This window comes from Apteryx rowi, unplaced genomic scaffold (assembly GCF_003343035.1).
Source record: "Apteryx rowi isolate R43461 unplaced genomic scaffold, aptRow1 scaffold_29, whole genome shotgun sequence".
Classification (NCBI taxonomy): domain Eukaryota; kingdom Metazoa; phylum Chordata; class Aves; order Apterygiformes; family Apterygidae; genus Apteryx; species Apteryx rowi.
The window spans coordinates 2,876,099-2,895,089 of record NW_020449307.1 but is presented as its reverse complement, the minus strand read 5'-3'; the positions used below and the strand labels follow the sequence as shown (position 1 = coordinate 2,895,089).

Sequence of the window (18,991 nt, the reverse complement as noted above, 5' to 3'; positions counted from 1 at the left end):
AATGCCTTTTAGTTTTGCAAAATTGTGAGAACTCTATGGAGACAACATTTCCTGGCTCTGCTGGAGTGTAACGTTTCAGAGACTGGCTCATTTGAGCCTGTTCTTTAAAGGATTTGGTTATAAATAAAAACAATTAAATGTAGAATTCCAAATGGCACTTGAATGTTCTTTATTTTCTGAATTGCTTTTGTTACTTCCTTTTTTTTACTTTGCCGTAATAAGYAATTCAGAAGAAAGTGATTGGTTTGTATCAAAGAAATTTTTGCTTTATGGAATACTTGTGTCAATAGCAGTAGTTTCATAGTTTCAGTGTAGGTGTCATTTTTGTTATCCCAGTTCACCAAAATAATATGTAGGACTTATATACTGAACTATATCTGTAATCATAATTAAATAGGAGAATTTAAATAGAACATAAAGGTTGCCTGATAGCTTTAAGGACAACTGCAAGGATTGGAGACCAGCAAGTAGTAATAACTGTGCTGTTTATATTTTAAAGTAGATTATTAAGTTCTGTGCCTTGCGCTGAGCAATTTACAATTACTTCCAGAAGAGTGCTGTAATTTCACTGCTTCTAACTTTCTTGTCCATGCTTTCTTTTAGTGGCATGTAGATATGTGAAACCTCCGTTATAGAGAACTAATAATTATATTGAAGTCAGCAACATTATTATTTGGACTTTGAGAGTCACTTTGATAGCATATACTGATTACCACTTGGCTTTTCAGAATTTCCCACCATCAAGTGCCTAGTCTGTGCAGTTTTATTTTAATGATTATTATGCTTGGTCATATTAGAGTGGCCAGCCCTGTTTCCTTAAAAAGAGACAGATGATCCTCTGTGCAGCTAACTGAGTTAATTTGGTCATTTAGAAGAGCATATATAGAGAATCTRAACCATAAAGTAACTGTGTATCAGTATTATGGAAATAAGAACTTGCTAGTGGTTTTGTTCTGTTTTGTTATCTTCCAGGATGGAAMAAGGAACTGTATTCCTTGGGTTCTTCCTGGTATTTTATTGATCATTACAAAAAATAGTGTGTTCTGAATGGAGTTTTTGATACTGAGCACATCAGAAATAGGAAGTAAACATGAGAGTTGTCAGAGCTGAGCACATGTAGCTGTGTGAAAAAGCTGTCATGTATTTTTAGAGTGCAGAAATGCATCTTTTGAGTGCTTCCAATTATTTTGCAGTATAGCTTTTAATATGAAATTAAAACATTCTTGGAAGATGTAGTATTATAATGTTTTTGGTGTTGAACATTGTCATTAGGGTATTTCTTGCAACAGTTCTCTCTAATTATACTTTCCTTTGAATAATAAATGACTACTCCAAGTGGTGGAAATGATGCAGTACTTATCAAACTTGCATAACAGAAGCAAAGCAGAAAAATGTTTCCTTTGTCTTTGCTGAAATCTTGACTCCCTTCTCCTTCCACCATACTTGTCTAATAGATTTTATACAGGAGTTAACAGATTTTGTCCATCAGTTAATCTCATTCCTACTTCTGTTTCTGGCCATAAAATTTCAGTGCAATTGTCTGGATGCTGCTGTGTCAGTCCTGATTGATCCAGAGTATCCAGTTAAGTACTTTCCTCCCTCAAACTTTCCCCAAACAGTTGTCTTTGAGTAAGATTGTGTATTTGATATCACAAACTCTTATAGCAAAATATAATGTTGCCATTATTTTTGCATTATAATACAGCAGGCTAAAAGCATATTAAATTAATAGATAGAATTAAGTAAGGATGGAAGAGGGATGAGAAACAGGAATGGAAGATGTAATTAATTACATTATTTGTTACCTTATTAACATGTGCAACTGTAGAAGTAAACCAGCAGTTGAGGAGTTGGCTTACTAGTAATCCAAATAACAGTAGGGGCGCAATAGCTGTAATACACTGAAGGCCAAGTAAATATGCATCTGTGAAAAATAAAGAAGGATGTCTTGTTAAGCAAGTCCTAACAAACACTTTACAGTAGGTAGAGGTAATTCAAAATTAATAAGTTACTGTATGTGACTAGATATTTCTGCCTCTTGGTTCTTTCCCAATCTACCTCTAGTTATTTTGCATAATTCAGGGCTGAATGTGAAGGGTACTTGATGGGTGCGAGAGAGAGATGATGTCTGTATTACTGCGTTCAGATGCATCGCATGTCAGCTGTAGGGTCAGTGCAGGTGATGTGGCCTGTGCCTTAGGGAAACTGTACTCCACATCAGGGAATTCAGATCACTCCGCGGAGCAGGACGAATTCCCTCTGAGCTAAGGTTATGTTTAGGACTGGAAACTGTCCTCAGTCTACAGTGGGTCTCCTGCTGATGTCTACTGGATGCTTGTATAAAAGAGTAAAGAAGAAAGGTGAACTTCGCCAAATATTTGAGTATGGTAACTCTGCTGTATCCTGCATTACTTATCACACGCACATTGCTTATGGTGAGCAGGTTTGCCTTTGGAATTTCTGCCTGTTTTCTTTTCCTTTCCCCATCTGTGTCTATTTATTTATTTTTATGTGATTCACTAAAACTTCTGTTGCTCCTGTTTTCCCCTATGTCAAAGAGCTCTGCATTTCCAGCTTGCGGACATCACTGATCTCTCTTCTAAACAAATCAGAATAAATTATTTCATGTTGGGGTATAAAGGTCTGACGTTGTGCTTCGGAGATAAGTAATTAATGAGAACTGACACATTTTCGGTCTGCAGATTCAGCAAACATCAAAATGTTGTTTGTTAGCATAAGGGTTAACATACTGTTGGTACTTTTTGTTCCTTAATTTTTTTACCACCTGAAGCAATTTGAGAACCTAGCAAGCCAAAAATTGAGTGTAAGCTCTGTTTGCCTATGATTTCTTACAAACATAGCTGTCTGTGTTGTCGCAAATGCAAAAAATTCCAATTCCCCTTTTTTGTAAAAATTTCTAAATATTGACTTCTGGTATTTTACCCACCCAAATTTCTAAAATTTTCTAAAATTTTCTAACCCCCCCTAAATTTTCTAAATAATTTATAAAATTTTCTAATTCTAAATAAATAAAATGTAATAATATGTTCCAAAACCATTCCATWCATTATTAATAATTATATTCCTTGAACTCATTAAGTGACAAAATTGCCCAGAAAAATAAACTCTGGCGAATGCTTTGTTAGAGATTCTATACACATTCTGCAGTTGAAAGCAGATGGTGTGGGTTATTCTTGTACCACCTGTAGTGGTTATGATAGATTTGTGATACACTTTTAAAAAATGCCAAGATTTTTGGAGAGGAGGGTCCCAAGACGCTGACAGTGGCAGACAGCAGTATTTGCAGTTCTCTAAGGATCTGTGCAAGCCCTGGAGGCTCACCTCGAGTTGTGGAATGGAGAATGCTGAAAGGGAAAGAAACAGGCTTTGGAGAAACACTGACAATACCGACCACAACTTAGTGACTGACCCTCCGGCCTAGCTAACCTACACGTTGGTAGGGAGAATTGAGGACTGCTCTTAAGACAACTAACAGTACTCAAGAATATGGAAGCGCTGTCTATAATGTGAGAATTTAATAAGAACTAAAGTGAAAGAAATCAGTAAGGGGACTTGCCTTCAGACTAAAGTTGTTGAAGATGCAGTTGAACAAGTGTGAATTTAACTGACCGTTGACCTTTTGGATATATGCATGATATAGATAAGCAGTACGCACTGCTGTGAAAACCTGTGCTACAGTCTGTTATGCAATGAAGAGTAAGGCTTTGCAATTCAGTTAAGTAGAGGCATTGGTTCACAAAAGTCAGATGTAGGTCACTGTTTTTTTCATGTGTTAAAAGGGTGTTTGTGTTTTGCAAGTGATCTGCATCCTCTTGTGGAAGTTGTTCATTGCTAAAGAAATGTTTGTTAATGCTGCTTCTGCTGAAAAACTTCAGGTTTTTGCCTCCTTTGTGGAAGATGTAAGGCTACTAACCATGCTTTCCTCCTGCGTCTGGAAAACAGCATCTCTTCTCCCAACATTTAATTGGTGTTTTCCTGGTGTGAGGGATACTTCTCGTCCAGTGTATATCCCATCATTCTTATGTCTTTCACTGATTTCTGCAGTTGTTAAAAAAAATAAAAATAATAAAATAAATAAAAAATTAAGAATTCTGAAAACCTTTTTGCAGAATTTAAACCTGTATTCCTGAATGTCAGCTTCACTGAATAACTATTTCTAACCATAATTTATTGATACTGCCAAAGAACTGACATGAATGAAAAGAAGTAGAAGTTCAATCACGATTCTGGCAGTCAAATGTGTAATGTTAAATACCAATGAAACTTGAGAGGTAATTTGACATCTTGCACTAGCTGTGTCAGCTATGCATATTATTTTTTTATTCATTTATGCTATTGAAGCAATACTTTCTTCCAGTTCTCAGTATTGAATGTATACTTGGACTTGTATTTATGTAGTTTAGAAATGATTTCCTATTTCATCTGCTTGAAGTGTAATAGTCTTGTCAAGCATCTTAAGTACTTAAGTGTTGTTCACTGTATACATTGCTTGTATGGAGTTTATTAAGTGTTTCTGTATCATAAATGACTATAATGATTAACTAAAGTGTTACGCATTTGTGGTAATTTTTTGTTTGTTTGTTTTTAGGTCCATTTTCCAGATACTGAGAGGGCAGAATGGCTCAACAAGGTAAGCATAGTTGTTAACATTGCCTTCAAAAAACAGGAAGGGAGGGGGAGAGTCTGAGAATAAAAAGAACTGGGGGAGGGCAAGAATTTGGGAATAAAATAGTTCTAACTTTCTATACTTTTTATGCACTTGAAGTTTTTGGTAGTTGATCCAGTCAGTCACGAAAAAGATTTAATCTATCATGATTCTATTTTTAAGGTCTTGAAATTATCTGTGACTTTTGGTGAATGACTTCAGGTGGCATTAAAATAAAGACAGCTATGACTGTGTGGAAGTCATAGTAGCTGTAAACACGGTTTTTATGTTCTACCTGTCTGGGACACTTTCCAGTTACTGTGGCTTCCTGACCTCCAATCTAAAAATAAATCAATTTTGCAGTTTTTGATTTGTATGTATAATAATTAAGATACAGATCTATGTAGCTTGGGTTTTCTTAATATCAAGACAAATTAACAATGTTGAGTTTTCAGATATAGTAAAACGCTGTATTATTTTTGCATTTATAAACCATGTGCATGTATTTTAAAAATGCACTTAACTTACTTTTCTTCTTCCTCCTTTCACATGCAAATGAACTTATCCTTCTTCACCCTTCTAACCAGCAGTAAGCATCAATGCAGACTGCATATGTATTCATGTGATAAAAGAAGGAATTTATCTTAGTGTTGTTTTGTTTCTCCTCCTCCAGTACTTCAGATTTGTGAAATGTTTGGAAACACAGTAAATCAAATAATTGAAGTGAAGGATCCAGAAAGCTTTTCTGTATGGCAGTAGGTAAAAAGTGGCCACTTACGTCATGCAATGAACTGTACAGAAAACTTGTATGCTTAAAGCTTTCTACAAAACTTCTTACATCTTCCTTAAAAATATTTTTAATTGTGTATGAAAGTATGTTCAATGGCTTTTTTTTTCCCCCATTTTTTTACTAGACTGTAAAGCAGATGTGGCCTTTTATTTGCCAATTCATTGAGAAACTCTTCCGGGAGACCATAGAACCAGCAGTAAGAGGAGCAAACAACCACCTTAGTACCTTCAGTTTTACAAAGATTGATATTGGTCATCAGGTCGGTTTCTTGTGAAGTTTTCTGAGAGGCTGTATCTTGCATACCATTTTCATGTAGTCTGTTTAAATCTGCCCAGAAAATATTTCTCAATGACACTTGATGATAAGCCTCATTTTGGTTTCTGTCATAACATTAAAATAGTATCAAGGAACAGATAAGTGTTTATCTGCTGTTTGGTCCCATGAAAGAAGGGGTCATGGTATATAGCTTTTATATGCTTACAGAAGAGTCTGACCAGTCCAAGCTAAAAAGAAGTTAGCATTTAAGCTTACAATAAGTTGGGCACTGCTTTTCAGTACCTACGTCAACCAGAGGTTTACTTCTTCTGAAATGTAGCTTACCAACCTTCTTGTGCAGTCCTATTTTGTATTCCTCTCACTTGTCATAAATGAGATTTTAAGTAAGGATTTCAAACTACTTATATATTTATTTTTCTCCTCTGAATGTCAGGAAAACTGAAGTTAAGCTTCAAGTGTGGTGGAGGGGAATTATTTTTCTCTCCTTGTGACTCTGTTCCATGTAAAATACAATTAATGATATTTTCTGCACCTTTTGTGCTTTCTTTTTCTGTTTAGGTTGTAAACTCTTTTATATATGGGCTTTGTCCTGCCATAGATACATCTGTATTACAGATTACAGTGTAGCACAGCTTTAAGCCGTTCTGACTTTAAGTAAGATTTAAATTAGCCTTCATACCTCTCTGTGCTGCTGCAGCTAGACTGAGTTATCTTAGACACAAGAAACAGCTATCCTTACTTGATATTGCAGCCTTCATTGAATTGCAACCTGTGAATTGTACAGTCCCAAACACAGTGGGCACCTGACATCAGTGAGACTTCTGTATTAATTAAATTAGAAAATAGATAGAAGCAGAAATATGATCAGTTGTTAGATCAGAGATCTCCAGGAAGGAAAAATTCAGCATGTGACAGAAGGTGGTGCTATGTAAGGTAGTTGGTGGTCTTCTCCCACCTAGTATTTAATGAATGCTTAAGTTATGGAAAGTTTGGTTTATTTTGCTTTCATATAATTCATAAAGCAAAGAAAAATGGAGCAAAATACTTTACCAAAATACTTTACATTAAGTTTTCTAAGAGTTCTGGGGATTGTTTTTCACCCGTTCTGACTGAATTTCACTGAGGGCATTGTGACTGAGTGGGTTGTAGCAAGGTAATACCCTTAAAATAACTGTTTGAGCTACATAGAGAGCTTTGCTTCACACTTTTTAATAATGCATGTAGTAAATGTCCGACTTCAGACACAAATACATGTATATTCACCTTTATTCCTAACTTAAGAGTTTAATATGATATATTTGAGTAGAAGGATCCAACCTTTACTTGCTTCATTGTTTCAGCCTCTGAGAATAAATGGTGTAAAAGTGTACACTGAAAATGTGGACAAAAGGCAGATCATTTTGGATCTTCAGATCAGGTAATTTTTATTATCATATTACAACAGTGCTCACATTTTAGAATGTGTGCCCTGTTTGTTTGATTCAGCAGGTATGTGGGGGTGGAGAGAGAAGGTTAACAGTTTCATTCCGAAGAATCACTTCCTTAACTAGAAGTAGCTTCATTTGCTTATGTGTGAATGGAGGAAGGAACTGCATGCTGTAAGTAGCATTTATCTGAGGGAAATAGTATATTGACTGACTGTGTGACTGCATCATTAAGGTAATAAAAAGTTGAATAAAAACTACTTTCCAAAGCTAAAGCACTATCTTTGAAAATTCTTCTTTCTCATGCATTAAAACTTGGCTAAAAATTTTAGTCCAAGCCAAAACTTAGGGTATAAGGTGTTTGGGTTTCTTGTCTTTCCTCAGTTACTTAGATTCTTTAAAGACCTGGTATTGGAGAAAGTGAATCATACCTACTGAAGTACTTGTGCTCGTACCATCAATTGAAGTAAATCTATATATTAATTGCTCTGGCATTATACATGCTCGGCTGCTTCAGGTTTCTTTGCCCTTTCGTCATGACCCCTTTTGTATAGGTTTATAAATAGATCTACCCAATGTTTGCCAAAATCTTTTCTTGGCACTATCTGCAGTCACAGAGCTTTTTTGAAAGTACAGTCAGTGAATCCAGCAACATTTTTATATTTAACAGTCACAGATATGTGTTACAGTGACTACTTCTGCCTGTCTGTAGCTTATGGAGAGGCCAGATTTGTCTGTAACCGATGATCCAGCAAAGAGCAGCCTTCTGCATTTCTTTTTGCTTCCCTGGCAGTAGCCAAGATAATAGCCAGGCCTCTCAGCTCCTGTTTTCCAGGGTCAATTCCAAACTTTGAGCTTGGTTATTCTTAATTTTGAATAATTTATCTAAGTTTTAGCTTTGCTGAAGACTGTAGACTTGTCAGAGCTGACCCCCAGAGTATTAAAAGATCTATATCTTCTGCTGCATCCTTTCCTGGGTTTCATAGTGGGGAGGCTGGCTACCTCTGTGAGCAGGGCCCAATCTGTATTGAACTGAATCACTTCATTTCTGTGGGAAAAAGGGAGCTAGTCAGATCAGGGATTGGTGTTGCTGGAGAAAATGCAGTGGAGACAGGGTTGTCCCTTGAGAGCTTGTTTCACTGGAAGTATGCTGTCAGCCTTAAAGGAAAAATTGCCTTTGGTCTTGCTGCCACTTTTGATAGCAGCTTTTCTTACCTCACCTCTTCAGACTTGAGTCCTTCAGGAAAACGGACTTATCTGGCTAGTGTGGACGTAGTGCAGAGAAGTTGCTTTGGGGGAGCCATTCTTGAGATATTTGAGGGACCAAAGTAGAAGAGTAGATGGTGGGCTAGTTGAAATGTTCTTGCACAAGACTTCCAAGATCACTTCTTCCCTCTAAAGTGGATTTACTCTTGTCTCCTGTGGGAATAATCTTGTGGAGTGATGTTTTGCTTTGTTTTTTCCCTGGTTTCTTCCTGGAGTGCAGCAGATAAATGTAAAAGGGACAATAGGTTTGTACAAGAATTCCAGGAACAATGTCCTATTTCCTAGACCTGAATGAAATCTTCAGCCATGTGTCTCATTGCATTATACTGCAACCTACTTAGAGAAGTGATAGCAGCTGGAGTAGAATCCAGTCCAAAAGGCTGAAATAAATTCCTCGAAGTAGCGTTAATACAGACGGTAGTGCTGAGTCAGGTAAGGGTTCGTTTAGCCTAATAGTCTGTCCCTGCTGCCAGTGGCATAATCTTCCAGAAAGAAAATAGGAGGAGGAGAACTATGGAGTGACTGTCACAGCTTCTGGCAATTGAGGGACTTCCTTTGGTGATTTTTGTCTGAGCCAGTTTGTATTAAGACTTGTCTTTGCCTCTTATTCAAAGGTTCTCACTATATAAGCTTCAGACTGATGCCCTTCCTTCCAGTATCAATCATTACTGCTTGATTTCTATATGTACTCCAGGGGTTTATCTCTAGGATTATGACAGTAGTAAGAGGGGAAGAAAAAGAGGCTCTGTGATAAATTGTTTGTGGCATGTTTAGATACAAAATTATATACTGATCCCAACCCTAAATTATTTCTTAGGGAATCAACCTTAATTCAGTTTAGCAAGGTTGTAAAGAACAGTTTTACTGCTCAACTGCTGGAAAAAAGTTCATAACCTTCTGAGTAGTTATCCTGGTAGATAGCAATCTCTAATTAAATGAGTTTGTTTACATTTAAAAATTAAATTAAATTAAAAGTTGGGACTTTCTGTAAGTGGCCTCAGTATTGTACAGTCAATGCCATTAAGTAGTCTTCAGAAGTGTTAGCCTTCATTTCCTAAATACACTTGGGCAGGAAGACAAAATCTCTAAGCATGCTTCATAGGAATAGCTGTATTAAGCCAAACTGTGTGTGTGCTGGGTGGGGGGAGAATTTTTCTGAAGCATGTTCATTCTTCTATTTCTCCTTTATCCTGCTCTTTCACCATGGTGGCTTCCATTAGCCCTTTCTCCTGTTGGTCATTTGTGACAGGGGTATATACATTTGCTTTGAACCATACAGGGTGTTTAAATAGTTTCAATGTGCTTCCAAGGCGCTATTTTAGCATTTTTATCAGGCTTCCTCATTTTTGTGCATCTTCCTGTTTGTTTTTTTTTGGTTTTTGCTTTTATCACTGATCACAAAAGTATGTTTTGTTTTGTTTTTCTATTGTGCCTGCAAGGATATTGAGTACATTATGAACATTACTTCAGAGTGTTTTTTCAGAACCCTTTGAATTGGGTCCTGCACATTGCTCGGGACACAATTACTTTTCCTCCTGTAGGCAGCTTGATTAGTTGATCTGTGAAGCAGTCACTGGAAAATGTATTTAAAATTCAGTCTCAGGATCACGTTTGCAAAGAGTATTTTGCTTTCTCTTACTCCCTTCCTTACCTCCCACCATATCAAGTTAGTAGGGTGATTTGTCTCATTTTGTTCTGCAAATTGTAAACAAGTTGAAGTAACTGTTGTAATCAGTCTGTGAGCCTTATGCTCAAGCATTGTCCAAACTCGTGTTAAAATTCAAAAGTCTTGTTTCTGGTGACAAAGATGTGCAGAAAACTGCTTGAGCAAGTAAAGATAAACAAGTTTAAATGGATTGTTAACACTAGCTTAACAATAAATAGAATGTAAAAGTTTCTATTTATTTTTGCTGAAATGCATGAAGTGGTAAACAGTTCCGAATATTAAAGATTGCGGATTGTTAGAAAAACAGCATAAACTCTGTTAAATTAAATATAAACAGTAGTAAAGAAGGCCAGAAAAGACTGAGGAAATACTTGCTAACAGCATATGAATGGATTTTGTCACTTTCTCATAACAAAAAACTGGAGGCACCAAAAGAAAGTTTTAGGCAGCAGATTTAAAAACACACAGGAATATCTTTTCATGTCACAAACTGAGAAACTCACTACCATTAGYTTTACAGAAGGTAGAAGTAAAAATGAGTTCAGAAATGATTAGAGAAATCCTTGTGAGGGACATTCTGCTAGACCTTCTAAAATAGTGACAATAGTCCAAAATGCTGAATCACAGATCACTGTTATCTGGGAAATATGTTTGCCCTATTAGTAGTATTTTTTTTCCTGATATATGCTGTTGCTTACAATGGCCACAAACAATATACTGTGCTAAACATGCTTCTGGTCTGATTAAGTACAGCTGTTCTTATATTCTTATGCAACTGTCCTCATTAAAGTGTAATCTCTCTCTGTGGTCAGTACATTACATTGATCATAAATTCTTGGGATATTATGATTTGAATGTATAAAATGTGCTTACTAAATAAGCCTTTAAGTTATATATTATGCTAGAGTCAAATTCTGTGCTGCATGTTAATGGACACAGCAAAATACCTCAGGGGATGAAGTTTTCTCTGACTTTATTACAAGGTCACAACTTGTTGACTTTATATCCTTAGATACAATTTTTACTTCAATTTGTTATTGTATTATTATTCAAATGAACCTATTGCTTCACAGTCTTTATAACCTAAATAATTCTGATGCCACAAATTGAGTTGATCTTGCTGCTGCTTTGCATCATGTTATATATACTTGTGTGTGTGTGTATATGTGTGTGTGTGTGTATATACATATATACACACATTATAAACTTTTTCATACATAGTTTTAAATTATACATCAATTTTTAAACTTTACAGTAACACTACTTTCTTTCCAGAAGAAGCCTTGATCACCTTTATTTCACATAGGCTCCTGTTGTGTTGTCATCTTCCATATCCCCAAACTGGTCGGTGCAGCAAAGTGACTGGGCGCACAATTACCTTTTGTATAGTCTGAAATTAATTCCAGTGTTGGACGTTGTGAGACTGTTGGTACTATTGTTTATTTCTGTTTAAGGGCATGGTATGCTTTCTATTTACTTGAGATCACCTTGACAGCACCATCACACACAGAGCAGAGGAGACTACAGATGATCCAAATAATGGATATCCTGAATGCAGTGTGGCTCCCTCAACTTCATTTTGTGATCATGCTGTGAAAGTAGTTTAGTTTATCTTGAGTTTATCTTGAAGTGGCTCAATGAGAACAATTCCTTTTGCATTGTAATTTAATAGACATTTCTGCAGTAAGATTCCATCAGACTCCTAAACATCACTAAACAGCTTTTTTATTATATAGTAGGTCTCCTGGAAAATAACAAACTTCTGGAGGATTCAGAATTAATACAATTCTATATTTAAAATACTTTAATTGACAACCCTATATTTGTAGCCTCATCTTACTAACCCTTGACATTCCAGTATACCATAGAAAGGAAAAGATTTCAAACATGAAATTGTAATCCATCAGAGCTATTTAGCATATAAGGAGCTCCCGGTATCACAGAAAGTGCTTAATCTGTACAAATATCATAAAAAACAGATTATATTGTAAAATGAATGCATGTGTTTAAGCAATTTGAATTCCAGGATTGAAGTGTATCAGCTCTAGCATTTGTTAAGTAATTGATTTTGAGACTGTAAATGTTTTTAATATTTTTGTTTGTAGCTATTTGGGCTTCAGAGTATAAGCTGGAAGAATAGTAATAATATCTACATGTTTTCTCAGGAGGTAGCTGATAAAACCATCCATTCATTGCTGCTACTTGAGCTAACTGAGTAACAGCAGTGCTAGGTGATTATCCTCTGTTTGGATCAACGCTTAAAGAGAATAGGAAATTTTGCAGTTGTTCTAACAGCAGAAAGAAGTTAAACTTGAGGAAGCCTCAGTTCTACTGCAGGATCTGGAGCCCTGTAGAGGAAGAAAATCTTTTTTCTTCAGCAGTCCCTGACCTTGGTTAAGCTGCTTTATCACTTCTCCCTGCTCAGTTCTTCTTCTTCCGTTTTCTTTACCCAGGCAGTCTGGTTTTTGGGTGCTCCCAGAAATGGGATCCCAGAACTGCTCAGAGAAAATCTTTCCATTGCTCTTAATACGTTACTTCCTAATTTGCTTCCTGCTTTCCCTCCACTTCCAGAAAGGGCTTAACTGTTTTGGCTTATACCTTGCTTAGTGGTTTATCCAGCTCAGCATGCCCGGCATGTTGAATTTCAGCCTAAATGGCTGTTTTTGCAAGTGTGAGTAATTCAGAAAGCTTTATTAGCAAAATAGGATCTCTGTCTAGTAGTTCTTATGATTGTGTTAGATGAAAATGGGTTCAAGTGCACATACTGTTGACAAGGCCTATAAAGCAGCTTTCCTGAAATGAAGTATGTATTGTACGTGTCCATTATTTCCCAAAAGTATGACTACATGTGTATGTTCCCCTATGTACATTTCTAAAGATGATAACATACCTCTTAGTCCTAATTTCTAAGGGTTTGTGATAATGATGTTTTGGGGTGGAGCTGTTTTTTTAACACAATCTGACTTTAAGTTTTAATGTTTTAACATACATTTCTTTATGCCTAGACTGAGATACAAAATATATAATAGTGTATTGCAATTTAGTCTATGAAAACGAAATTTATAGATTTTTTTTTCCCCCCATCTTAGTTTTGTTGGCAATTGTGAAATTGACTTGGAGATCAAGAGATACTTCTGCAGAGCTGGTGTGAAAAGCATACAGGTGAAGTTCAGTTTTTCTTTTTGATTTTGAAATACAGTAATTTTCATGTTTTTCTGATGAAATCATTTACAGGTTGCCAGAAAGAACCAGTAATTCTGTTGTTTCATTGCTTATTGTGACCTATTGCTTTTGTGCTTACTGATCATGCATTATAATTTAGTGACGTAACTTACTGATTTAACCTTTCAGATGTAGAAGCGATTTAAATCTATACCATTCTCTACGGTAAACGTAGAAGATAATTTCAAGTATGAATACTTGCATTAGCTTGATGTTAATGTGATGTGCAGGTTAATAAGGGCCATCAAGGAGTTTAAATTTCTGTTTTATCTACTGAGTGATGGATTGTTATTAGTTTTAGTTATTGGTAACCTTGTCTTCTGATATTGTTCCTCAAGTTTCCTGTGCTTTCTGATAACAGATCTTTCTCTAACAAGAAAATAAAAATATGATTTTTTTTGTCTTGACATATCCATAAGTATTTATGTACTTTTGTTCTGATATCTATGGATGCTGTTGTATTGGTTTGTGCCATGCAGTTTCACTTCTCRTGTCTCACACTCACATGTGTTTACATTGAACTGTATGGATGATAACCATTGAATAATAGGATGATAACCTATTTCTTTCTTTTAGCACAATTACAACTAGCATTACACAGCATAATTTCAATGAATGTTACCATGTACAGGGATTTGAAAGCCTATATTAATTTTTTTGGATTTAGATGACCCGTAAAGCTACATGCATTTGCATAACATTCATCCATAATCAGGGATGTGAGTGAACAGACTTTATATAGTTTGAGTTTTAAAATCAGTTGCATTGTTTTCTTTCCCCTCCCAGATCCATGGTACTATGAGGGTTATCCTGGAACCGCTGATTGGAGACATGCCCCTAATTGGAGCACTATCCCTTTTTTTCCTTAGGAAACCTGTAAGTAAACTTAAAACCCTCTTCTGTATTTCTATTACTCTTTCTAGAATGCTAATGACAGTAGTGAGGAAATGATAGAGCAAGAATTAAGAAGCAAAGGGGAGAATCTAGGAGATCACTGCCCTTTGGTTCAACTTGGTTTCCCAGAAAAATAGTGGAACAAATTTTTTGAGTGCCTAGAAGAAACAAGATGAGTAATGATTACCTTGGAATTATGCAATGTGTTGGGTCAAAGCCATCAGATTTTTCCTTATAAGCCTTATGGTTAAGAGAAAACCTATAGATACCATCTAGCTTGTTTGTAACAAGGCCTTTGATGTCATTTTTCCTGACAGTCTGCTAGAGAAAAACTTTCAAAAGATCTGTGCAAAGCTGATTTAAAAACCATGCTGGTGTTAGTTACCGCAAATTAACATCAGAATAGGTGTATCTAGATTACCCAATATGACTATTAAAATTTTTATACTAAATATTAGGATGAGCTATTACCTTTACATTTACCAATGACACAAGTATGAGAACAGATTGATCAAGTTGTGAGATGGGATAGGAGTTCAAATCAATCATGACAGTGGCAGAAGTTGTGTGTCAGGGTATCATGTAATTCAGTTGGAAGACGTGCCAGTTCAAAGTACACGTTTAGGCAGGAAAAACAGCCAAACAAATGTGGGCCAACAATTTCTCTCTGGTATGAAAAGGGCATAGCTAGATTAGCATGTGTAAACAAGAGGAGAGCCTGCAAGACGTATTATATKCAGTTATAGGTACAGCACTTCAGCAAAGGTATTGACCAATTGGAGCGTGTCCAAAGTAGAGAGTATGAGAATAAGTTTGACCCTTAAGCACAGACTGAAGGAATGGGAATTGTTTAGTCTAGAGAAGACTGAGGAGAGCATATTTTTTAAAAATGTGAAATGCTCTTGCAGAAAAGAAATACGCAATCTGTTCTGCCTATGCATGGAAAATAGGATAACAAATAACTGCAGTAAGGAAAATTCAGGTTGGACAAGGGGAATGAGAGAAGGCCTGAATGGCACTGCAGCAGGCTGCCTAGAGAGACTGTGAATCTGTCGCTGATGTCTTTTAAGAACAGGTTGAACATGCATCCATTAAGATTGACATGGGTTTAGCTGTGCCAGGACCATGCATGTAGCTGCTCTCTTGAGGTCCTGTCCAACTTAGCAAGCCTTGTGGAATGTGAGATCCTGGGCTTTCTTTCCCTGTGGCATTATCTAGAAGGCTTGACCATAACCTAATAAAGGTCAAAATATTTTTTAATAATGAAAAAATGATTTTATTCTAAATAGTATAATTATGTACAAAAGTTAGTTTCAAGGTATTATAACATTTGCATAAGACTGTACTGTGTTTTACCACCTTTTCATGTAGAAGAAACTGATTTCTTTATCTAAATCGAATGGTGCTATGGTCATACCTTTGAAATCTTTTCTTAACTTCCCTGTTCTTTATTACACAAACAGCAGTGAAAATGATTGGGGATTTTCTGGTGCAGCCGATGTCAATTTGTATCACAGAGTCGGGCATCAAATTGATGTGGAACTAGCAGAAGCCTTATGAAAGGAGGAATACTTATTTCAGTAAGGTTGTAGTCACTCCAGACATTTAAATTCAAGACTCTCTTTAGAGAGAACTAAGAATCAAACTTATTTTCTTTGAATTACTCAGATGAAGGAGTTGAGGAAAGTGGGTTTTTTTGTTTTGTTTTGGTTTTGATGCCACAAACCGTTCTGAATTCTAGCTTATTGCAAATTACTTGCTACAGTTGCTTTTCATGAGAGGCTGTGTTTTATCAATACCTTGCTGAAGTTAAATATTATTTTTTAAAATATAAATGTAAAGTTTGAAACCAATATGCTCTCTGAAAGCTGGGAATCTGGGTGTTCTAGCTGTACAATTTATTAGTTCAGTGCCTTCCTCTTTTTTAAAATGGCAGACATGTAACACTTGTATCAGTTCAGTCTGCACTGTGGTAAGATACTATAGCTAGTGGATTGTTGGGACTTGCAATAATTGATTCACTTCAAAAGCTGCAGCCGGAGTCTCGCAGATTGGATTTGGTGACAAACACCACTATATGTCAGTTGGTAACTTGGCACAGCATGGGTAGAAGAGGAGAAACAAAAGGTTGCAAGTGTAATTTTCTGTGTCTGAAATTGAGTAATTATTTATCAAATCAATAGATACTCTACATCCTCTTTATTGAATTAAGTCTTGTAAAATATGACATTAATTCTACTGTAGGTTTTACTATGTGCAGGAAATTTCTTTTTGATATAAAAATGAGTTGAGAAATTTCCACAGATGTTGCAAAATCTGTACAATGATCTTATTTTAGAAAAATATGAAGAACATAGCACACATTGCACGTACTCTGGCAGAAAATTCTTTGCTGTTGTGGGTGTGTGTGTCTGTGAGGCAGTTTCAGTGACCTGAAGTTTGGTATTGCTTTTAATAAGTACCCGTAAGAGGGCTTAATAGAAAATGTGAACATCATAGAAATTCTTAAGTTGCACAGACTTCTCCTTCAAAGAAATTAATTGTTTCCATTGCTTATTCTGAAGTATATTTTTCAGTGGAAGGTTCTGTCTTGAGTATGTTCAGATTACCCAATAAAACCTATGATGTCAGGTGTAACAGTTTCAGACTGTGCTAAGTTGTGATTGCAAGTGCATGGCTTTAGGCACTTGAAATAGTCTGACTGATCGTCTTGGTTTCCTCAGCATGAAGTTGTCAGGTTTTGTTGGGTGGGGGGAGAGAGGGAGGGATAGGGATGGTATTCTTTACTTGAATAGTTTTAGAAGGCATGTTATTTTACTCTTCAGTGAAATCACTTTTTAGTGTTCTCTTTCTCTCTCTTTTTTTTTTTTTCTGAATTTTTGCTGTATTCCTTTCTTGAGTCTATCTGAGTTTGGATGTTGCTTTTTGTCTTATTATTTTGGTAAGAATTATTTATAATAATTAATAATTATTTTGAACAAATGTCCTATGGTAAATTTTTTCTAATTTGATGAAAAGATATTTTTGTGTGTGTATGTATGTCCTAGGAAAAACTTCTAGCATCAGTTGCTTGTTTTATGTGGATTGTTCCACATTTATGTGGATTGGGTAGAGGGACTGTAGACTTAAATCCGAGTTAAGCATGTAAGAATTAGGAAATGGTTCATGGATAATTCAGTGAGCTCTTTTGTAAAAGTGAAGTAATTAATACAAAACTGAAATGATGTCATTGCCCTTATTTGGAGAGGGTTGGAGCGGATAAATTAAGATGAACCAAATTTATATTTCCATACCTTTCTTTGAAATGAGTCTAAACATCAGGAACTGCTTGGTTTTGTTTCCTTTTTGCCCTTGTGCTTGAGCAGTGTGAGTGTCGGGCATCTGTTCATGGTGGTCATGTTTATACTAGCAAACTAAACAGGTGTTGAGCACTGCCTTGTCATAGTCTGTGCTGTTTAACTGTTAGTGTGCTCTCTGGCATTATTTTGCTATTTGGTGTTCTCCCAAACAATTTCCAGACTCAGTTCAATGCATAGCTTATTAGAGGGGCCATTTCCAATAAGCAGGTTAAATGCAGATAATCTCTTCTGGAGGAGCAGGGAGAAGAGTTCAGCTTGCGTGGACAGCAACAACTGTGCTGGTTGCCCCAAGCAGGTCCTGACATTTCTTCTGTTTTCCACTCCCAACATCATTCGCTAGTAGCGTTTATACTAATCTTACATTTCTGGTACTCCTAGATGTCTTACCAGTCACCTTTTAGCCCCGGTAAGTGGGGACAGAAATAATCAAATTGATGGCTCTCGCAGAGGAGTGATGCACTTCCCTCATAAGAGGGAAGCAGCACTATGTTTATTGCGGTAAGACAGCAACTTAACAAAGTTCAGTCATAAATAAGAATGATTTAACGAGGTTCAGTTGGCAAGGTTCACTCAGTTATTTACTGCATGAAGGACAGGGTCAGACGCACATGCAACAGAGACCCTCCCATTGAGTCACAAGGTTTGGAAAGGATTCCCTTGCTTTCTAGACTCCTTCTGAGAGGAGCCTAGGTGCAGCTGGATCCAGTCCTAGTCTCAGACTTGGTCAACGGTTTATGATTAATTGTGCACATAATCCCTTAGACAGAGATATAACTCAGCAAAGTTTCACGAAGTTTGCAAAAGTTCAGCATGCTATCAATCACTTACCGAGGATCTGTCATGGGTAAGGAATCTCTCAGCTTCGAGAAGTAACCTTGAGAGGTGTCCCTGCTCAAGAGGAGGTTCTGCAGTGCAGCCCGCTGCTGTGCAGGAGAGCTCCATGGGCTCTGGGCTGCCCCCTATTTATGGGGGGGAGATGATTGACTTGTAGTCATATTTGCATGCTAGGCAGGCCTTAGTTGGCGCATGCTCAATTAGCCCCTGCCTACGTGCTGTTTACAGGGAGGTCAGGTTGAGGGGGAGAGAGGACATTAGGGCGGGGGGGGGAAGGAGCACACCGTCACAATGGCTATTAAATGTCATCTTGCCAAAAAATGGTAATGTTATATGTATTAATATGAATGTTCTTGCTAACATAAGTTAACTAGATTAGTTTGTCACATGTAACCCTTTACATAGTATGGTTGAAGAAAGTACTCCGTTTGATGCTTTGTAAGTCTTGGTTAGTGGGCACATACAGTCTAATGCAAATCTGTTGAGGTACAGCCAGAAATTAAGCAATAATTATAAGCCATACAAATATTTCTTATAGTAGATTCTTAGGAGTGTTGCTGGTTAGGCACAGTGCTACAGAAGGGTGAGTCTCTT

General features: G+C 36.5%; 1 protein-coding gene across 5 annotated transcripts in view; it reads left to right on the top strand.

Annotated features, from left to right (window-relative positions):
- The first annotated feature begins 2,361 nt into the window (after positions 1–2,361).
- Positions 2,362–18,991, top strand: part of ESYT2 (extended synaptotagmin 2) — a 65,705-nt gene continuing 49,075 nt past the window's right edge. For 4 of the 5 annotated variants that reach the window (XM_026069232.1, XM_026069231.1, XM_026069230.1 and 1 more), the window contains exons 1-6: positions 2,362–2,435; positions 4,610–4,651; positions 5,581–5,715; positions 7,073–7,149; positions 13,178–13,250; positions 14,097–14,186. In XM_026069232.1, the coding sequence (XP_025925017.1) occupies positions 2,385–2,435; positions 4,610–4,651; positions 5,581–5,715; positions 7,073–7,149; positions 13,178–13,250; positions 14,097–14,186 (468 nt within the window). In that variant the 5' untranslated portion in view covers positions 2,362–2,384. The remainder of the gene's footprint in view (positions 2,436–4,609; positions 4,652–5,580; positions 5,716–7,072; positions 7,150–13,177; positions 13,251–14,096; positions 14,187–18,991) is intronic. The other variant, XM_026069233.1, reaches the window with a different exon arrangement.